This window comes from Chiroxiphia lanceolata, chromosome 3 (genome assembly GCF_009829145.1).
Source record: "Chiroxiphia lanceolata isolate bChiLan1 chromosome 3, bChiLan1.pri, whole genome shotgun sequence".
NCBI classification, from domain to species: Eukaryota; Metazoa; Chordata; class Aves; order Passeriformes; family Pipridae; genus Chiroxiphia; species Chiroxiphia lanceolata.
In genome coordinates this window covers 35447001-35465158 of record NC_045639.1, presented here as the reverse complement: position 1 = coordinate 35465158, position 18158 = coordinate 35447001, and the positions used below count along the sequence as shown (strand labels likewise).

Here is an 18158-nt window from a genome sequence, read left to right as displayed (position 1 = left end):
TTTCCCTATTAAACTGTCTTTATCTTAACCCACAAATTTTCTCACCTCTAGCTTTTCAATTCTCTCCCCCATTCCTCTCCGGGGTAAATGTGTGAGCAGCTGTTTGGGCCTTTGTTAACAACTGTGTTTAAACCACAACAACTATATACCTGTTAAAGGATGCAGCCCCACAGTAAGAAAGAGGAAGAAGAAAATCAGCTGTCAAGTCCACAGGCAAAAAAAGAGAGGAAAAGGTGGCCGGAAAGGCATGCTGGTAGACAGTTTCTTCAGTCCGAGTACTGAGGATGCATCAACTTTTAAAATAGTAACTCAGTAGATCCCATGGCACACAAATTAGTAGTGGTGTACAACATTAAAATAAATACTGATCTCTCCTTATAATACTTTAAGTTCTACCAGCATTCTCAGCACCTTGATCAAGAGCAGAATGATTCACTATGCACCTTCTACAAGGGCTTTCTTTAGGGAGGGTATTGTCTCTATAGTTTAATGAAAGTTGACAGTAATATGCTACTGTGCTACTTCAATCTGAGACATGTGTAGTGGTATCACAAACTACACATTTTACTTCAGGAGTTCTGCTACCTTAACTCACAGAACACCTCCAACATACTGTACATACATTCACTGTCTGTCTCCGGGAACTCAGAGAGCTGTGGATTTGCTGCAACTGCTACGGCTTTTTCTTCTGATGAAGAGGTCATTTCAGACTCCTGGTAGTTTCTTTCACTTCATGAACAGAAAGAAAGGAATTAATCATAAATCTTGAAAACAAACCTTGAAGAGCTTTACAAGTTCTTTCTCACTGTAAAATCTTCAAGTTTCAAGCCAGAAAAAGCTCAAGAAAAATTAGAAATTCCTTTATCAACATATTTACATTCAATTTGTGACTCATTTTACTGAACAAATCAAGTACTTCCCATTCTTCCCAGCTACCTAACACTAGATAATAACATAACAACAGAGGTGTGTTAAAGAATAATATAGTACTTCTCTTCTGTAGAAAGAGGGCAACTACTATAACAGAGGTTCAGAACGAACTGAACACAAGTCTGTACCAGTGTAAGTTAACATTTGAAATTAAAGGTTATTTCATTGCCAACGTTGTCTTTATCACTAAGCACCTCCAGCTTTTAAAGTACCTGGTGAGAAAACTGCTTCCCTTTCCATAAACAAACAAATGCTAATTGAGCACACACAGAAAACAGAAATTAAGTGTATAAAATATTGCCAGAAAGCACTCAAACTCCAAAATAAACTCGCTGAAGTTACAGGAATCTCAGGATTAATTTTTAACTATGTAATTTTCAGACAAAAGTAGGGCTTATGTTCACAGTATCTGCTTAGTAAGCCTCAAACAGCAATAAAGTTTATATAGTCTGTTGAGTGAAGTCTTTATCGTCATACTTTAGTCTGCAACAATTTGAGAAATGAGGCTCAAACCGACAGCTAGTCAATGTGCATTAAATTCATGCCAAATTACTTTTCCTCACAGACAGAATGGAATAGACAGGCCCCTATATACAAGAACACAGAAAAGAACCAATCCCAAGTCAAAATCACAGTTTTCAAACACAGAAAAGCCAGTGAAACCAAAGATGTATCTATTTCATAAGCTCACCCTTCATTTGTAGTCCCAAAAGTAGTGGCCTCAGCAGCTTTAAACATCAATTTATCATCCTCGGGAAGTGTAAGACATTCAGTATTTGATTCTTCCACAAATCCTACAAAAAATGAACAGATGGATTACTTCCTTGTTGTACTTAACATAATTTTTAAAGTGATCCTTAATGCATTTCATCTAGGATAGTGATTTAACAAACTAATGCAGAAGGTCTGAATTCTTCTTTCCAGTACAACAAGAAGCCTGATGCTTAATTTCAGTCCTGAAAACAAAATGACCACTGATAATTCTGTTTACAAACTAAACTTGCCATGTTACTAATACATAAAAACTTCAGAAAATATCTCTCCTTCTTAAAATTGGGTAGGAAGTTTTCTTTTCCTTTGGATATTTATCTCATTCCAGTACTACTTCTTTCTTTCCTAACTCCATTTCTCCTCTTTACAAGAATCCAAAGACAAAGTTTCTTTATAAGATTATTGTTTAGTGATTAGTACCTTACTAGTTTTAATGAAAAGTATCTTTGATTTCTTGTCCAAATCTAAGACTGTTAAAATAGGACAGCCAAATGTTTTGACCTATCTTACTAAAAATATTCAGATCTGGTGAATCCTTTTTACCAATGTACACAGAGTCTGTATTTGAGCATTCCTGTTATTGAATAAGAAAAGGAGCTGAGGAACTTCAACAGCAACAATCACTCCTCAGAATCTTCCAGAACCATCTCAGACTGAATCAGCATGCATATGATGCACTGATACTGGAGTACCCTCTCACTGTTATGAGCCATTTCAAGACCTCAGGCACAGAACTCCTGACGCTTGCATGTCCCAGGAAAACTTTTTTATAAAGGGTTCAGCAGACTCAGCTGTTTATCAAATACTGACTGTAGCTGTTTTCATATCTTCTCCCTGTTCCTGAACTACTTTCATTCCCAGCTCTTCATCACTGCGCACCAGCTAGTGAGCTACACCTCTTCTAATCTGCCAGCTGACCTGCTAATATGAGCACATCCTCTGCAGCTGGACTGGCATCAATGAGTTGAATTGAGCTGAATTATCAAAGATCAACTGAAATAGGTTTGGAAAAGGCTGTATAAGCTCTTGAGCCAGCAAAATGATCAACCACAGCTGTAATGAGTAGCAGATACACAAGCAGACTCACTTCCAGAAGAAAACTATTTAACTGAGCACTAATAAGGTGGTTAAAAGAAAAAAAAATAGTCAAAGTATGCCATACACTAAACTTGCTGTAAAAAAACCTGCTGACTACAGAAGTACCCCTAAAAGACAACCAGAAGCCCAAGCTTTCAACTTGTCTCCTTGTCAAAACTCCCACAAATCACTGCTGCCTTTCAGCTGCAACTACACACAAAAAATGCCAGTCAAGGAAAGTACACGTTCATAATGTCCAGGATACCTAAAAAATTACTTAAAACATAATGGTAATTTTTAAAACCTAGGACAAGGAAATGCCTTGTGAACATTCATCATTAACTGCTGCACTCATCAGCATCTTAATCTTCTAAAGACATTTGAAAGACATTTGAAAAATTCAGAAATTTAGATTATCATATGATGAAACACACCAGCTTCTTTTCTTGGTTCCGCAGGATCTGGTTGATCCATCTGGAAAGGTTTATCTTCAATCATTTCACTGTCTCCTTCCTTCTCCAATTCCTGAACATCAGCAGTTTCTTCAGTGGAGGAATTAGCTGGTTTAGCAGCTATAAAGATGACATCATCTTCAAAATCACCAGGTGATTTTGCATCATGATACTCCAAAGTAGTTTGGTCTGATCTGACAGAGAAGTTACTATTTTCTTTGCTGACATCCATTTTTTCCAAATTACCTCCAGATATGTTTTCTGAAGACTCCTGCAATTCAGCATGATTGTCCCCTGCATTGCTCAGAGTAAACAGAGTTGTTTTACCTCTACTTTCAGACCAAGCATCCTCTACCGTGTCATCATGATGCTCAGATGAAGCTCCAAATAGTGCTTTATCATCTTCTGTTACCTAAAAAAAAAGCTCAGATCAGTAACATGAGCATGCTTTCTGTCAAAGCAAAACAAAAAACCTCCCAAATATATACTGATATTTTTAAGTTACACATGTCCCCTTAAAAGGCAATACAAAATTAATTCTCACTCTAGCACTATCTTAAATTTAAAGCTGAGTGTAAAAATTAATCACACTTTTGACTGCTTATTGAGTTTCCACAACACTAAAGAATTAAGATAAAGTCAGTCTTATAAGTGCTTACTTATAATGTCATCTCAAGGTTGTTCATTGGGTTCAGCAGTGTGTTTTCAACAAGACAGCTTTGCCTAATAAAATCATTACTCAAGACTTGTCTCTGTTATGCTTTCCTTCCCAACACATATGCACTACTAAAATATGCTAGTGTTCACTATGCCTGTAACACAGAACAAGTAAATTAATCTGGCTACAGTGCCACTATTAGTAAGAACTTCATACAGGAGAGAGCACCTCTTGTTACAGTTCAGTAGCTCTTTAAAACAGACAATAAAAGACAATCAACCCGATTGAGACAATTTGTTAGGACATGGACAGAAAGCTCATACATGTACATCCTAGAACATGCCCCCTTTTCTATCCCTGATTTTGGTACATTATGTTAGCAACTGCATGACTGGCTGAACCATGGAATCCAGCTACAGAACAACTATAGGAGCAGAAGGGGACACTGTCAGATGGACCAACTTCAGTAGAAAACCACACGGATGCTATCCATGGTGCAAGGCAAGAAGCAAACATGAGAACTTTAGGGCTAGAGAACAGACAACACTACAGTTCTCTTCACAGGGGGTTCTTTTTTACCATAATTGAAGTAAACCCAGCCTTGCAAAATGACAGGCAGGAAGTCAATGCAGCTTATGACTTTTGTTGCTTGCCAAGATGTTTAATTCACAAAATTTAACAAACCCAAACAAATGGCTCAATCTATATTCCTTACCTTCCTGCCGCACCACCATTTGAAAAGGTACAGTTGGAAGCTGAATTAGCAGTTTGAACAAGCACAGGTCCTAACAACCCCTGAGTAAAAACCACCAAGGTCCCTGACATTTATTATGAATAACAATAATAAACCTGGAGGCACGTGAACAGAAGGTCTAACATAACAACCTTTTTTTGACCAAATTCTGCCATTATAATTCACAATCCAAATTCTCAGTATAAAGACTACTGGCAAACTTTAAAGCAAATCACAGCATTTAACTGCAAAAATCTCTAACTGCAGCCCAGCTTACCCCAACAGTCCATTTTGCATTAGAATTCTCTTCCCTGAAAGTTATTCTAGGTTCCTTTGCTCGTAGTGGAGGAGTAACTGATCGTCCTGGAGATGCAGAAGGAGTTGCTAGGGGTGTAGTGCGAAGGCTGGACCTGAGAATAGACTGAGGAGTAAACCCAGGAAACCCAGAAGAAGATGTGGCCAAAACTTTAGCTCTCTAGGAAAAGAAATAAAAACATTTAATTTTAAAACAGTTAAATCTTCAAAACACAAAACTGCAGTTGTCAAAAGTATGAGCTTAAATTACAAACTGGGTTTATAGCAGTAGAGGGGAGAAAGTTTTGCCTCTGCACTGTTTTTTCCAAAGGTACAAAAATTTTAAAGATAAAGCCCCATGCTTCTTATGTTTCTTTTGGTTTGTTTTTTTTAATGCCAACAAAAAAAAAAAAAGATATTTTTCAAATTAATTTCTGGAAGAAACAAGAATATGGCACCTAGCTGTCTGCAATGTTATATTCTATCCCAGTAAATTTGCAATTTCTACACTACTTTTCCAAAAGGCACACAACTTCAACTGTTATTCTACATGGCAGCATTTCCAGTTGCTGTGTCCAACATGGCAACTCAGCAAAGCAACAGTCACATCTTATTACTTCACTAATTAATCAGCTATGCATGATATGAAGTGACACTGCTGTAAAAGCACCTACACATCTTCATGTAGAAATGTTCAGGTTTCTTAGCTCAGCTCAGAAATATTTTACAGTATTGAAAGGGTTTAAAAAGCAGGAGGAAGAAGCTGGTTCAATTGTATGGGTGATATTTCATAACAAGAAAAAGATTATAATTCAGACATTAATTGTCCCAGGGAATAAACACAATATTTCTCAAAGCGATGGGACAAGGTGACCACCGCAATTAACTGAGAATTAAATTCCCTCTTCAAGACTGTTTCCAACTTACTGCTTCCAGAAAGACTGTATACAATAACCCCCTGCATACTGAAAATATCTTGCAATTTTAATCCAGCAGTGTTCCTGTTAAATACTTTGATGGCTAAATTTTAAACAAAGCTCACAAGCTTTCCTTTTGGTTGGTTGCTACCAGTTTTTTAAAATACAAACCTTTACCACAAGAGGAGTCTCCAGTAAATTCAGCTCTGATCCTCTTGGAAAATTCTTTTGAGAGATGGAGTGATGTGTACTTGATTGCAGTGGGCTGGATACCACAAAAGAAGTAGAAGCTCTGCACGGTGTCTGCCAGCTTTCACCCTGTGCCGCAGAACAGGAAGGAACAGGACGAACCACCAAATCCAGCAATCTGTTAAGACACACAACTTAAGCTATGAACATAAATGAAAAAAATCATGCTGTGTTCATCTGAGATGAAACAGAACAAAAACATTTGATGAACAACAAATACAGTTGCAGCCTCACTTCTGGGATGACGCATTAGGCCCACAAACAAATGACAGGTACTTTAGGGTGTTTTTTAATTATTTCTTTACATTTCATACCTAATTTCCTAAATCCCTGCCTCTGATATACAATTTGTGCAACAATTTTAAGTTGCACAAATGCTCTAATTCTCAGTTCAGGAGCAAACTCATCTACATTTCAGTGCAGGGACCACTTCACATTTTCCACTTAACTGTGTCACTAAGCCGACCTTTTCTTTAAGAGATATAAAGCTAAATGCAATAGAACATTTGGTAAACACAAAAAGTACACACACACACACACATAAGAAACACCTTTTTGAAACATACAGTCTCTAGATCTTCTATACCTGGAACATTTTTGAGAAAACTTTGTAACAGGTGTCCCAAGAAATGCATCGGGCAACTCTGTACCAGGGAGAGGATGTGCAATGACTGCTGGTTCTGTAGCTCTAGGACTAGAAGAAAAAGGAAAATGTAACTGATTTTCATTCCCTCAAAGTCCAGACATACCATAATTCCAGTTTATTTGACGATATCAGTTGTACGACAATCACCTGACAACTACGAGCCTCTTTTCTGCTCTTCATAATTCTGCTTATTTTTAAATAAAAAAGGCAGAAACTGGGCAGGAAATGGTAAAAGATTACTATGTGATCACACAAACAAGTCTATCACTTGATTGTGATAACAGTTTGAGCTTCAGCTATCTTAAACACTGTAAACACATTTACCACAATGTAAATACATATATTTGTATAGATAAGACTATCATAGCAGAAAAGCTATTATTTATGATTGATTCTTAAATATGTGGTATATGGAAAAACGTAAACCAAAGCTTTATTCACATGCACCTTTCCACCAAAACACTAACAACACTAATAGAACTCTTGCTCTTTCTCTCCCCCTCCCTCCCTGTCCAAACATGTAGCTCAAGACTAAACTTTGTGAAAGGGCTGCTTACCTATGATATTGTGAAATGTTTGTTTTTTGTTCATTTCCTAACCATACTTCTCCAATTTTGGACAGTACTTTACTGATGAAAGTTGCTCGTGTGTGAACATTTCCTGCATTAGCCTGTCGTGTTACTGTTGATAATGGTTTTGGCCTTGACACTGTAAAGCAAGAGAAAAAATGTCAGCCTTGTGTAATCAAAGTGATGGCTAGTTGTCCATAATATTTCCTCCCTCTAAAAATTACCTTCTCTTAAGACTGATGAAGGCAAACGGTAAGGCTTGGCTCTCTCTACAGCCAGCTTCCTTTGAACTCTAGGAAGGATCTTGCCATATTGGTCTAACAGAGAATTTCTGGCAACTGCTCTCTCTCTCAAGCGAGGATCACGATCATTCTGACAAACAAAATGTATAAATCAAGCAGTTAACTATTTACAAAAAGTTTATTGCATGAAACTATCTCTGCTCTTCCTAATTAGGGTCTAAATGTGCTCTACAGATACAGTGAAATATGTCCACTGCACAGAATCGCAGCAAGTTTCCTATCCAGTGGCACAGACCAATTTCATCTGGTAGTTCTAGCAAAGCCCAACGAACTCTAATTAAAAAAAACAACCAAACAACAAAACCAAAACAAACCCAACAAAACAAAAACCAAAACCAACAAATAAAACCCCAACAAAACAAAGCAAACAAACAAAAAAAAAAACCACCAAAAAAACCAACAAACCCCAAACCCCACCAACTAAAACCCCACCATTCATATTTCACCTGTGGAGCATCCACATTGCTCTCAGCTACAAAAACAAGACAGGACATAAAACATACACTACAATCCACAGAAACAAGTGACATAAACAACTTCTGCAGTCTAAACAATACACAACATAGGGATCTGAGGAACTGAAGCAACAGATGGGCTGGTAAGAAAAGATACATATTTATTCCTCAGATGCAAACAAACTATTTCAAGTGGAGTCAACCATGACCTGTAACATTTAATTTACAACTTCACAAAGCAGCTTTGCAGTAGTTTAGGTTCAGTTTAGCTTTTCAGTAGTTCAGCTTTTAGATTTAGCTGTAACTTGATGTGTAGGAATTTATTCATAGTCTTTCAAAGAATGATACAAGAAATATAGCAGGCTTTAGACTGAGGACTATCAAAACTGGTTAGTCACACGAAGAGAAACTCATGCACACTCGACAGGACTTCTACCCTTACCATAGGGTTAACCTTCATTGACTGATTCAGCTGTAGTGCAGGGATATAGTTGGCACGCTGCAGATGGTGGACTAGAAGGAATTCATGATTCTGAACACCAGCATTGGTCTGTAAAAACTTCTCCAGACACTCCTGTGAGAAATAACACATTACAAAAACCTATTAGGATTCTGCCTCTTCTCTTGACAAACAGACCATTCAGACTTTTTTTGTCTTCTCCAAACTCACTTTTTCAGTGTCTGTGAACGGCAGCTTCAGTAAATCTTCCATTAGCCCCATCTCCTGACAGATTTCATACATGTGCTTTAACAGCTCTTCTACATTTAATTTAGTGGTATGTTGCTGCAACAGACCCCAAGCCTCCACCATGCACCTGTAGTTAATTTGGGGGAGATGGAAAGGAATGGGAACAGCATAAGCAAAAAGATGCCCCAAAGTCATTGTATTCATTCAAAGATTAAAGGAAATGTAGAGGATCACGATTTGTATTATCTGTTCTCACCCTTTCCCAGGATCTGAATGCCAAAACGGTGGGATAGATTTCCTTACCTATTGGACAACAACACCGTGAGGAAAAGCCGCACTTCGCTGCTGCTTGACATGGATGGCTTCATCATCTGCATGTACCTGAGGGCTCGCCTGTGCTCTCCCTGGCACATGAGGGACTGAATAATTCTCCTGTGTTGCCACGGCACAGTTTTGATTGTAGCTGGGTGGAAGAGCAGGGCCAGTGAATTCTGCACAAGTCAGAGATCACGTTTATCAGGCTATATACACGCACACGTGCCACACATACAGTCCACACTTCCTTAAGCAAGGCTGCAGGTGGGTTCAACACACTTAGACGTCTAATGAAATATTTGATCCAGGACGTGTCAATAAAAATTCTTACGTATTTGCAGAGAAAAAATTCAGTTAGCCATACAGAACAAAGCAAATGTTTTAAAAGAACTCAGACTTTTCTAAGTTAACAAATCTTTGTGCACAAACATTCCTTTTTACAAATATATTACTAAATAAGAAGTTACTCTACAAACAAATTGATTCTATTGATGTGGTGACAGGCAAAGAACAACCTCCAGCATCAGGAAGAACAGGAATTAGTTTGAAAAGTCACTTCTGCAATCTTCCATCTCAAATCCTGCTGCTATCATCATAGGTATCATACTTAAAGTACCCAAAACACTGTTTTTGAGAAAGTGCTCAGCTGGTCTGCTGAAAACCCCCTATGATGGCTAGCTTTGAAAATTCAAATATCAAGCATTATTAAAGTTGACTACTCCTTTGTTTTAATTAAATCCCTGCCAAAGCAGTTAAAGTGAAATTTCAAATCATAACTTACTGCTCCACATGTCAGAGGAGTGTTACAAAAATGCTTCTAATGTTTCTGTATCTCCTAATATCTAAGCACCAATTTTTCAAAAATAATTTTATCAATTACAGCTCTGCACTGCAATGTGTATCTAAGTAAACTGTTACATACTTACCTCATAATCATTGTGATCTAGAAGCCAAAACCCTTGAATAAGCTTAACGAGACCCCAAGGGATAGCAAAGGCAGTTGGAAAGGAGTCGATGGAAGTTTCTGTTCTATTTGGAAAGGAATGCATGATATCCAACAGCAAGTAAATTGTCTGAGAGTGAGTACCCTAATTAAGGCAAATAAATTGGTAAGACCAAAAATTTATGACATTACATTTAGCAAAACAATGAGAATATAAAAATGGTGGGAAGTAAAAAGTACTAACATGTTAGTCTTGCCATTTTATGCTACTGTAACCTGTTATATAGAGAAGTCAAGTCCAAACCACAAAATCTTGTTATGAATGATCAGCCAGAAAGAAACACTCTTGCATTTCTGTAAGGCAGTCAAAAAGGTGATCATTAGATATTTAAATATTTAAATACTGCTGTTATAGTCTCAGGACCCTGCTTCAGTCAATGGAGCTACCAATTGGACACTTGACTGTCAAATGCTTAATTATTAATTCTACAGCTGTTTTGTTTTCTTCATTTCCAGCATAAATTATGGTGTCCTTACAGTACAACTTAGCACTCACTGAGTGATTCAAACTGGATTTAAAATGGCATGCGGATCCCTCGCTTAGAAGTGTCATTTTCCCTTTCTGACATCAATTGTTAGGGTCATAAGACAGCTCTCTAGGTTCCCCTCTCAGGTCTCCATGATCTAGTAGCTTAAAAATTAGGTTTCTGCCCAATGACTGTTCCGTTCTCCCTCTTTATTATTCTGTGTGCCTGCAACTTTCAACACAACAAAAACAAGCACAGTTGTGTTTCTAGTTGGGCTAGAAAATGGATGATTTTTGGCAAAATCACGTACTGGAAAACCACTTAGAAATCCTTTGGCTCTGAAGCAGCACATTTTAGTGCACCATTCTAACACACAATCATTTGCTACAGATATGGGTACTTAAAATTTAAAAACTGGTAAATTTTGAGAAAAACTCGGGGTGGTTTTTAACTTGAACTTCTTTTAGGGAACCTCTTTTCTGATATCAGAAAAGATTTTGCAATAAAACATTTAAAAAAAACCACCAAGAAATCAGAAAAGATCCAAACAAGAAAGAAATAAAGCAATGCTTCTGTCTAGGACTCAATTCTATACTAAATATGTTCACTCACATTGTGTTTGAAGCATAAATTTAAAAACGTTGTTAAACATATAAATGACAAACACATAAGAACAGTTCTGTGCCTATTCTGAAGGTGCAATGACAAAAACTAGAAAGGATACAATTGCATGTTTGTCGCTTTCTTCAACACTTTCCAGCAAATAGAGATCCAGCAGTGCCTGAAATGAAAGATTAAAAGGGTTTCTATTGCTCCTGTCTTTCAAAATCATTGGCTTTGGGGAACTGCTGCTGCTGGTGGTGCTTTCAGTGAACAGAACACTCACATGTAAACTAGCAGGTGGGTATTTCCCAGTTCCTCCTTCATCTCTCTGCCACAACTTCTCAACTTGGTCTCCTAACTGGGAAACCATTCCATCAATCATCAAGCAGTCAGAATCCCATTTTCCTCTGCAACAAAAAGGAGCAAGGATTTGGACAGAATAAACCACTAAGTCCAGCCTCTCAGTGTAACAGATTTCCACCAGTCAAAACAAAAAACAACCCTTCCTATGAGTCAAAGAAAGGAACACACCCACACAGGCATGACTATGACTTGAAATGCACATGGCAGATATTTCTGTGTTGAAGGAAAGATGGTCTTTAGGTTACAAGAATTAGTAAAGGAGTCTAAAGTAGAAATCCAAGAGAAAAGTTGCAATGACTGTTTATAGGTTTTCTTTGCTGTTGTATTATGTGTAAAACCAAGGAAGCATAGGCAAAGGGTTTTAAGTGGAAACAAAACCCACTCTCCTACAGTCTAAGAGAGGAAGCTTTTCTAGAGCTTTCCTGCAAGTCTTACCTTGATAAACGCTCAAGTTTCTGTCGGTGACCAGTATAGTAGCTCTGAATCAAAGGATAATTGTAGAAAGGTCTAGACAAATGCATATGATCATCTACAGGCAATAACATAAATGCAGGTTAAAGAGGTATTTCAACTAAGACTTCTGACAAAAAAAGACAGAAGATTATACAAGCATCAAGAAGCCTCTGCCATCAAAAATCTTCAAGAAGAAATGAAACCCTCCAACACTAGCTTTTAAGTGTTAGTGAGCCATGCATTACTTTATTCTGGTAAGAGATATGTAGCAAATCATTCCAGCTACATATATCCCTTCCAAGACTTTCATGTACTTATATGTTTTAGGAAAAGAAGAAATTAACATTCATTGGTTCTAAATTACACAATTCTCTGCGTTAATTAGTATTGTATCTTTTATTGGTCATTGATCTCTTGCGCTTAGTGCTAATTTAGTCTGCATTCTATGTTCCTCTTATCACTCTTCCTCAGACAGAGAGATTCCAACTCTCAGACTGTAATGTCTTTGTTAATCTCATCTGTATCTTCTGGTTACTCCGATATGTCTTTGAAGGACCATAAATTTAAGATCCCACATGTCCAATCTTCAACTACCTCAGGCTTTATTTATTGAATCTTATCAGAAACTGAGAAACTCAAAGTTTCGGTTGTTAAAAGTTGATACTGACAAGAGTCTGTGAAAAGAAACCTAGTCACACACTGCCATTAAGTCAAAAAATTTATTAAAGCTGTATCATTTCTAACACCTCCGACTCTCAAATCATGCAATACTATTTCTGCCTTTTGCTAAAAGAGAACTAAGACAGAAGGTCTGAATACTTCTTCCTGTCTCAAGATCCACTTCAAGTTTACTGCTGATGCAGCATTCAGAGCATGAAGTGAAAGCTCAAGTTCACTATTAGATAAATGATTATCAAAGGGAACAGTTTTTTGAACATCTCATGTTAGCATTTTTAAGGTAGTAAGCAATTAAGGTTGGCAATAGAATTTATAATCTATTTAAATTAAGAGCATTTCCAACGTGTATGCTCACCTCGAGCAATAAACAAAAGTTTCAAAACATGCAGCTAGTGCTTCTACTGTAAAAAAAGTATTCTGGTATTACAGTTTAGGCTTACCTAAACCCTCAGGAAGGAGACTGGATCGACAGAACCAGATGACCACTTGTGCATACAAAGAAATGAGGCTAGTTACCAGCTGCTTATTTGTCAAGTCTGTAAAACCTGAAAAAAAGGCATGAGATGATTTTTGTATTGCAATTCATCTCATTTTTACAAAAGTCCCTTCATCAGGCCGAACAAAAAGTATAAAGAAACACAGTGGAAATCTGTTTTTGCATTTGTCCCTCTGGATTACTCTCCTATTTGAAGGAAAATCTCACCATCGCACCAGAACAAAAAACAAACTCTACAAAGAACCAGATTCATTAAAGATTAAAATAAAAAAAATAAAGCCTGAACTATTAGATACAGTAACAAAGAAGACATCTGTTTTTCATGCAGCAGAGATTTTTACTATAGCAAAGGGATGATTGTCTTTTCCCCTCAAGATGCCAACAACAATTTCTAATAACAGAAGCTAAAGAAATTCACACTACTTACAAGTTACTCACTTCAGCTTCCTTTATATTTTCTAGCCATTTGCACACAGCTATAAATTGCTAGCTAAGACTTAAGAATATTTTTCAGCATTACCACACCCAGTTGCTTACAAAGCTTATTGCTGCAGCAATGTAGCCTCCTCTACCCACTCACATCAACTCTACAACCAGCCACTCCCCTGAACTCAAAGCACCTTAAATCATAGTCCCAACTTCTCAGATTGATTCAAGCCCCTCCTCCCACCTCAATCTGACTCCCTCCCAACCATCCAAAACAACAAAAGCTCATGTCTCCACAGTTACAACCCAAGCATCCTTCCAGATCTTCATCAAACAGACCGAAGATTTAGCAGCGCTATCACCAACCTTTCTCAGTAAGCTCTCGTGCTTCTGTTAGAAAACAGTTTAAGACTGTACTAAGGCTGCTCAAGAGCAACTGGCAGTGCTGAAGGGACTGTAATGTCTGTGGGTCAATGAAGTTGCAGGAGCCGTCAAACAGCGGAACACCTTGTCAAGAATAAATATTAAATCATTAGTCTACAGAGCAATTGCAGAGTTTCAAAGGACACTTAAAGAACCATGCACAGTATCATATACTGGCAGATCACTGAATAAGATCCTTTAGGAAGAATTATTTTAGATTTCAAAAATGACAACAGGAGTACTCACATATTTGGTCCAGTTCATCTTTTGTACAGATTACTTTGTTCCACGTCCACTCAAGAACAAACCGTAAATTAACAGCAGAACTTGGCTGCTCTTTAAAAAGAGAAAGCAAAAAAGAAATAAATACACAATGTCAAACTAAAACATACAGAACACAGAAATAATGTAAGGAGCATTACCTTCACAAGTCCAGTGTTTAATGCATCCAGTCAGAAGTTCTAAAGAACCTGTCTGGACAGCAGCTGACAATACTGCTTCCAACTGCTCCTCCTAAACAGAACAGACCAAATTAAATGAGAACCTCACATACTTCTGATACCTTTTCAACCATCCACAGAAGTGTTTATTTCAACTGGATACTCATTCAGACATCACAAAGTCAACTAGTGCACATGCAACTAATTCCACATTCTTCTTCTTAATTCTAGCCCTGGCTGGACTGCCTGTTGCTCTGAAGAACACAGCAAAATTTTCCTCTGACATTTCAACTTACTGCAGGCTAATTCTAATCTGCATTTGCATGCCTCTGTGTTTTAGTCTCCATTTATTGAGTTCCAATGAACTATTTTCAGGAACATCTTGTGCTAATATCCCTCCTGCACTTTGCGCACACGTTTGCCATCAGGAACACGTGAAGGGGACAGAACTAATACAACTGTGTCTGCATGGAAACAGTGAAGCTCAGGTCAACCAGATTCCAGGATTATCACAACATGAAGTAGCTTTGACACCCAAAACATTAAATCATAATTTGTTAAAGTGCCAGAAGAGAAGTGAAACATTTCAATTCTAAGGGGCTGTTCAAATACTGCAGTATAACATCATGGCAATCCTTGAGAAGGACAATGCACAGGCATACACACACATGGGAAATAAGGTAGCAGCTTATTTCAGGTGGTGTTCAGACACTTCTTTCAGGTGAAATGATCCTGCATTAAATTTTACTTTTTTTTCCCTTCTATTTTTTAAAATAAATTCAAAAGTATGTTTGCCTTCTAAGTAAAATCATTACATTTAAAGAAATTTCTTCACTTCAGAAAACACATGATACTTTCACTTTTTCTGGAAACAGGTTTCAGACAAAGAAACACACTAGTACTACTTACAAACAAAACTCGAAACCAAGCTTCTTGACCCTAATTCTGAAATTTATCTTTCTAGCATTTAAAAGCAATCCCCACTTGAATGCTTAACAAGTCTCCGAACAATACAGTCACAATTCAGCAAAGGTCATCATAAATTTTTTTGCTTTCCCAAGTTATTTCCAAACCAGAGTTCACACCAGAACATCTAATCAGAGCATAAGAGACTTCATCAGGCTTGCAAAATAAGTGTTCTGTGGGCTGGGTCAGCTTGCCAAGAAATTTATTTTAGCTACCACACTGTGCTGAAGTGCTATTTGCCGTAACACATTTGCACCGAGTGGTGAAGAATCCCATAGACAGGAAGATAAGGGCAGGGGGAAGACTGCTCTCCCCCTCCTACTGCTCACTGCTATGAGTATGATGAGTAGCTGACCATTTAGCTTTGACCCAGTCTCAGGAAAGACAGGCTATTCATCACAAAGGTTCCTTCTCTCATGAAACTCTTCAGATGAGAGAAAAAGATTATTGCACTGCAAATGGAAAACCACGGTACGTGACAGAGGGGTGTGAAGTCACTATGATCGGACATAAAGGTGATGAAGGTGTTGCAGCAACAAGAGGGCAGTCTGAGAGAGGAAATCGGTCTACCATAGCTCAAGGCCAAGGCTACAGAGGTGAAGATTAGTTTTGAGAGGGTACAGAAAAGCCTACTGATGAAGGGAAAATGAGGGGAAGTGGTGATGAAATTGTCAGAGCCGACGATAGTAATTGGTTAGCACAGTCCACTTTCTTGGAAGCAAATGATCACGCCTAGTGCAGCAAGCTGATGTTTGCAATAGCACGACCTGAGGGAGACACCCCATCGCCAGCTACTGCACTGAACCCACTGCTCTGAGACACTGATGGGAATGAAGGTTGTTCCAAGGGAAAGATGCTTCCCAATGCACATTTCCTTATGTACACCTGGGGCACGACATTAAGAGATGGGTCCCTAAAGACAGACCTCTTAGGGCTGTTCCCAGTTGAACTCAGTAGCTCAGATCTAACAACACTTTTACTTTTGCTAACTGAAGTCAACACCTGCCTTTCAATGCAACTTGCAAAACACAAAAATCAGATGTTCATGTAGCCTCTACAGTCCTGTCAGAAAAGACGGACATACTTTCTCCTGGATTTCCCAGTGTACACTCACCTGACTCAAACTGGATGGTTGGACATCAACCAGTCTTGGAGACAGCAAGCCAGCTACAAGACACCTAGTGTAGCTGTCATGAATGGCTTCACTTATTAAAGGACCAGATTTCTTCAAGAACTTCAAGGTCTGAAACATCAATCAAAAACACAGGTTAAGACAGCATTCAATCACTAAGGTTCTGGATAATCACTAACAGAAATAATATTAACTTTTACTTAAATTGTCAGAAAGCTGCATCAGTAGTAGGTTATAGGTTAGCAATTTGAGTAAGCATTGCTATGCAGAGTCTGAAAGACAGCAGCCAAACTAATAGTTTCAGTTTATAAAAAAACATCCTGTAGAATACCAGTCCTTGCAATGCTGAAGGAAGGATATTCTAGTTTCTCTGTCAATACACATGCCTTGTTTTTCCCTGAACACTGACAAAAATTACATTCTACAGAAGCTAAAACTAACACGTCAAATCACTCTTTGAAAGACTCTTTTTGTGCTTGTTTGTGTGGAAGCTGATTTAGAAGGAAATATTTAGTGAGCTGAAACTTAATTCAAAAGGACTGGTCACAAGCTGTGCAGTGACTCAGAAGTTATAATTTGGCCAAGCTGGGGAGAAAAAACATTAATTGCTTCTTCAACAGTTAAATAATTTTTCCTTTTTTCCATTCTGTCCTCCTTTCTCAAGGTAATCAGGGATCAAAACCTAACTCCAGACTGTGCATAGTTTGACTGATGGGTAATCAAGAAGTAACTGCTTTCCCCAATCTCCACGACACTTTTGTTCTTGCTCCAACAGCAACATTGCATTCCTTTCTAGGCATTCAATCTCTGCTCGTGCTTCCCTGAAACAGTACTATCTGCATAAAACTGGCAGGATATGATTGCAGTTATGCATGTGGACAGACAGGATGAGCATAAAACAGCCTCTGGTTCACAAAGCAGTGCAGGAGAAAACTTGGAGAAGGTACGTCTCCTGACATTCTCAGTATAGATACAGTAAAGAAAGTCACCTCTTTCTGAAAGCCAGTGCAAGTCATGTGAACGACTCCTGAGTTCAGCAAGCACGTAACATCTGCAGAAAAAAAGAAATGCTTGACAACCTTCAATACTCTCATCACTTACAAACTTCCTTAAAAAATTATTTGTCTGTAGAAACTTTGTCTGTAGAGCTACCGAGGTGCTGTGCTTTGTACCTCAATCCAAAGTCATTTCATCTAATGACCATCAGCCCTTCACAGGCTACGTTACAAAAGCACCAAAACCCAAAACTCAGCAGACTGTCAGATATGTTTCACAATACTGAAGACCTTGTTAGTACAAGGTAACCAGGTCTGTGAGGGTTTGGGGTTTTTGTTTGTTTTGCTTTTGGCATGACAAATGAGAACAAGAAAGATAACCACTAAGTGGCATTTGACCTCAACTGAAGCTTGTCACTATTCAAAGCAGTGAAATACCTACCAAAGTTATAGGTGCTCGGATTAAAAAACTGCTCAGGTGGTGGGTAAGAAGGAGGAACTCCCCGACTTAAACTCCGCTCGTGTACCAGAATATCCAAAATGAGGTTTGGAGAAGTCATGCTTATTACAGCATCCAGTGACCACAATGCAAAATAGGGGCAATCATGAAGGAATTCTTCTGGCCTTAAAGAAAACAAGTGCATCAGCTAAACATCA

General features: G+C 38.1%; 1 protein-coding gene across 6 annotated transcripts in view; it reads right to left on the bottom strand.

The window, feature by feature from the left end:
• Positions 1-18158, bottom strand: part of AHCTF1 (AT-hook containing transcription factor 1) — a 45987-nt gene that overhangs the window by 9514 nt on the left and 18315 nt on the right. For 4 of the 6 annotated variants that reach the window (XM_032681283.1, XM_032681281.1, XM_032681282.1 and 1 more), the window contains exons 10-31: positions 17944-18125; positions 17496-17557; positions 16483-16617; positions 14391-14481; positions 14215-14304; positions 13912-14052; positions 13064-13168; positions 11928-12021; positions 11413-11536; positions 11251-11307; positions 9983-10129; positions 9045-9232; positions 8724-8868; positions 8496-8627; positions 7521-7668; positions 7285-7435; positions 6668-6775; positions 6004-6199; positions 4899-5096; positions 3213-3642; positions 1622-1724; positions 623-729 (exon numbers count right to left, since the gene is read on the bottom strand). In XM_032681283.1, coding sequence (XP_032537174.1) covers positions 623-729; positions 1622-1724; positions 3213-3642; positions 4899-5096; positions 6004-6199; positions 6668-6775; positions 7285-7435; positions 7521-7668; positions 8496-8627; positions 8724-8868; positions 9045-9232; positions 9983-10129; positions 11251-11307; positions 11413-11536; positions 11928-12021; positions 13064-13168; positions 13912-14052; positions 14215-14304; positions 14391-14481; positions 16483-16617; positions 17496-17557; positions 17944-18125 — 3134 coding nt within the window. The remainder of the gene's footprint in view (positions 1-622; positions 730-1621; positions 1725-3212; positions 3643-4898; positions 5097-6003; positions 6200-6667; positions 6776-7284; positions 7436-7520; positions 7669-8495; positions 8628-8723; positions 8869-9044; positions 9233-9982; positions 10130-11250; positions 11308-11412; positions 11537-11927; positions 12022-13063; positions 13169-13911; positions 14053-14214; positions 14305-14390; positions 14482-16482; positions 16618-17495; positions 17558-17943; positions 18126-18158) is intronic. The other 2 variants (XM_032681287.1, XM_032681286.1) reach the window with 2 other exon arrangements.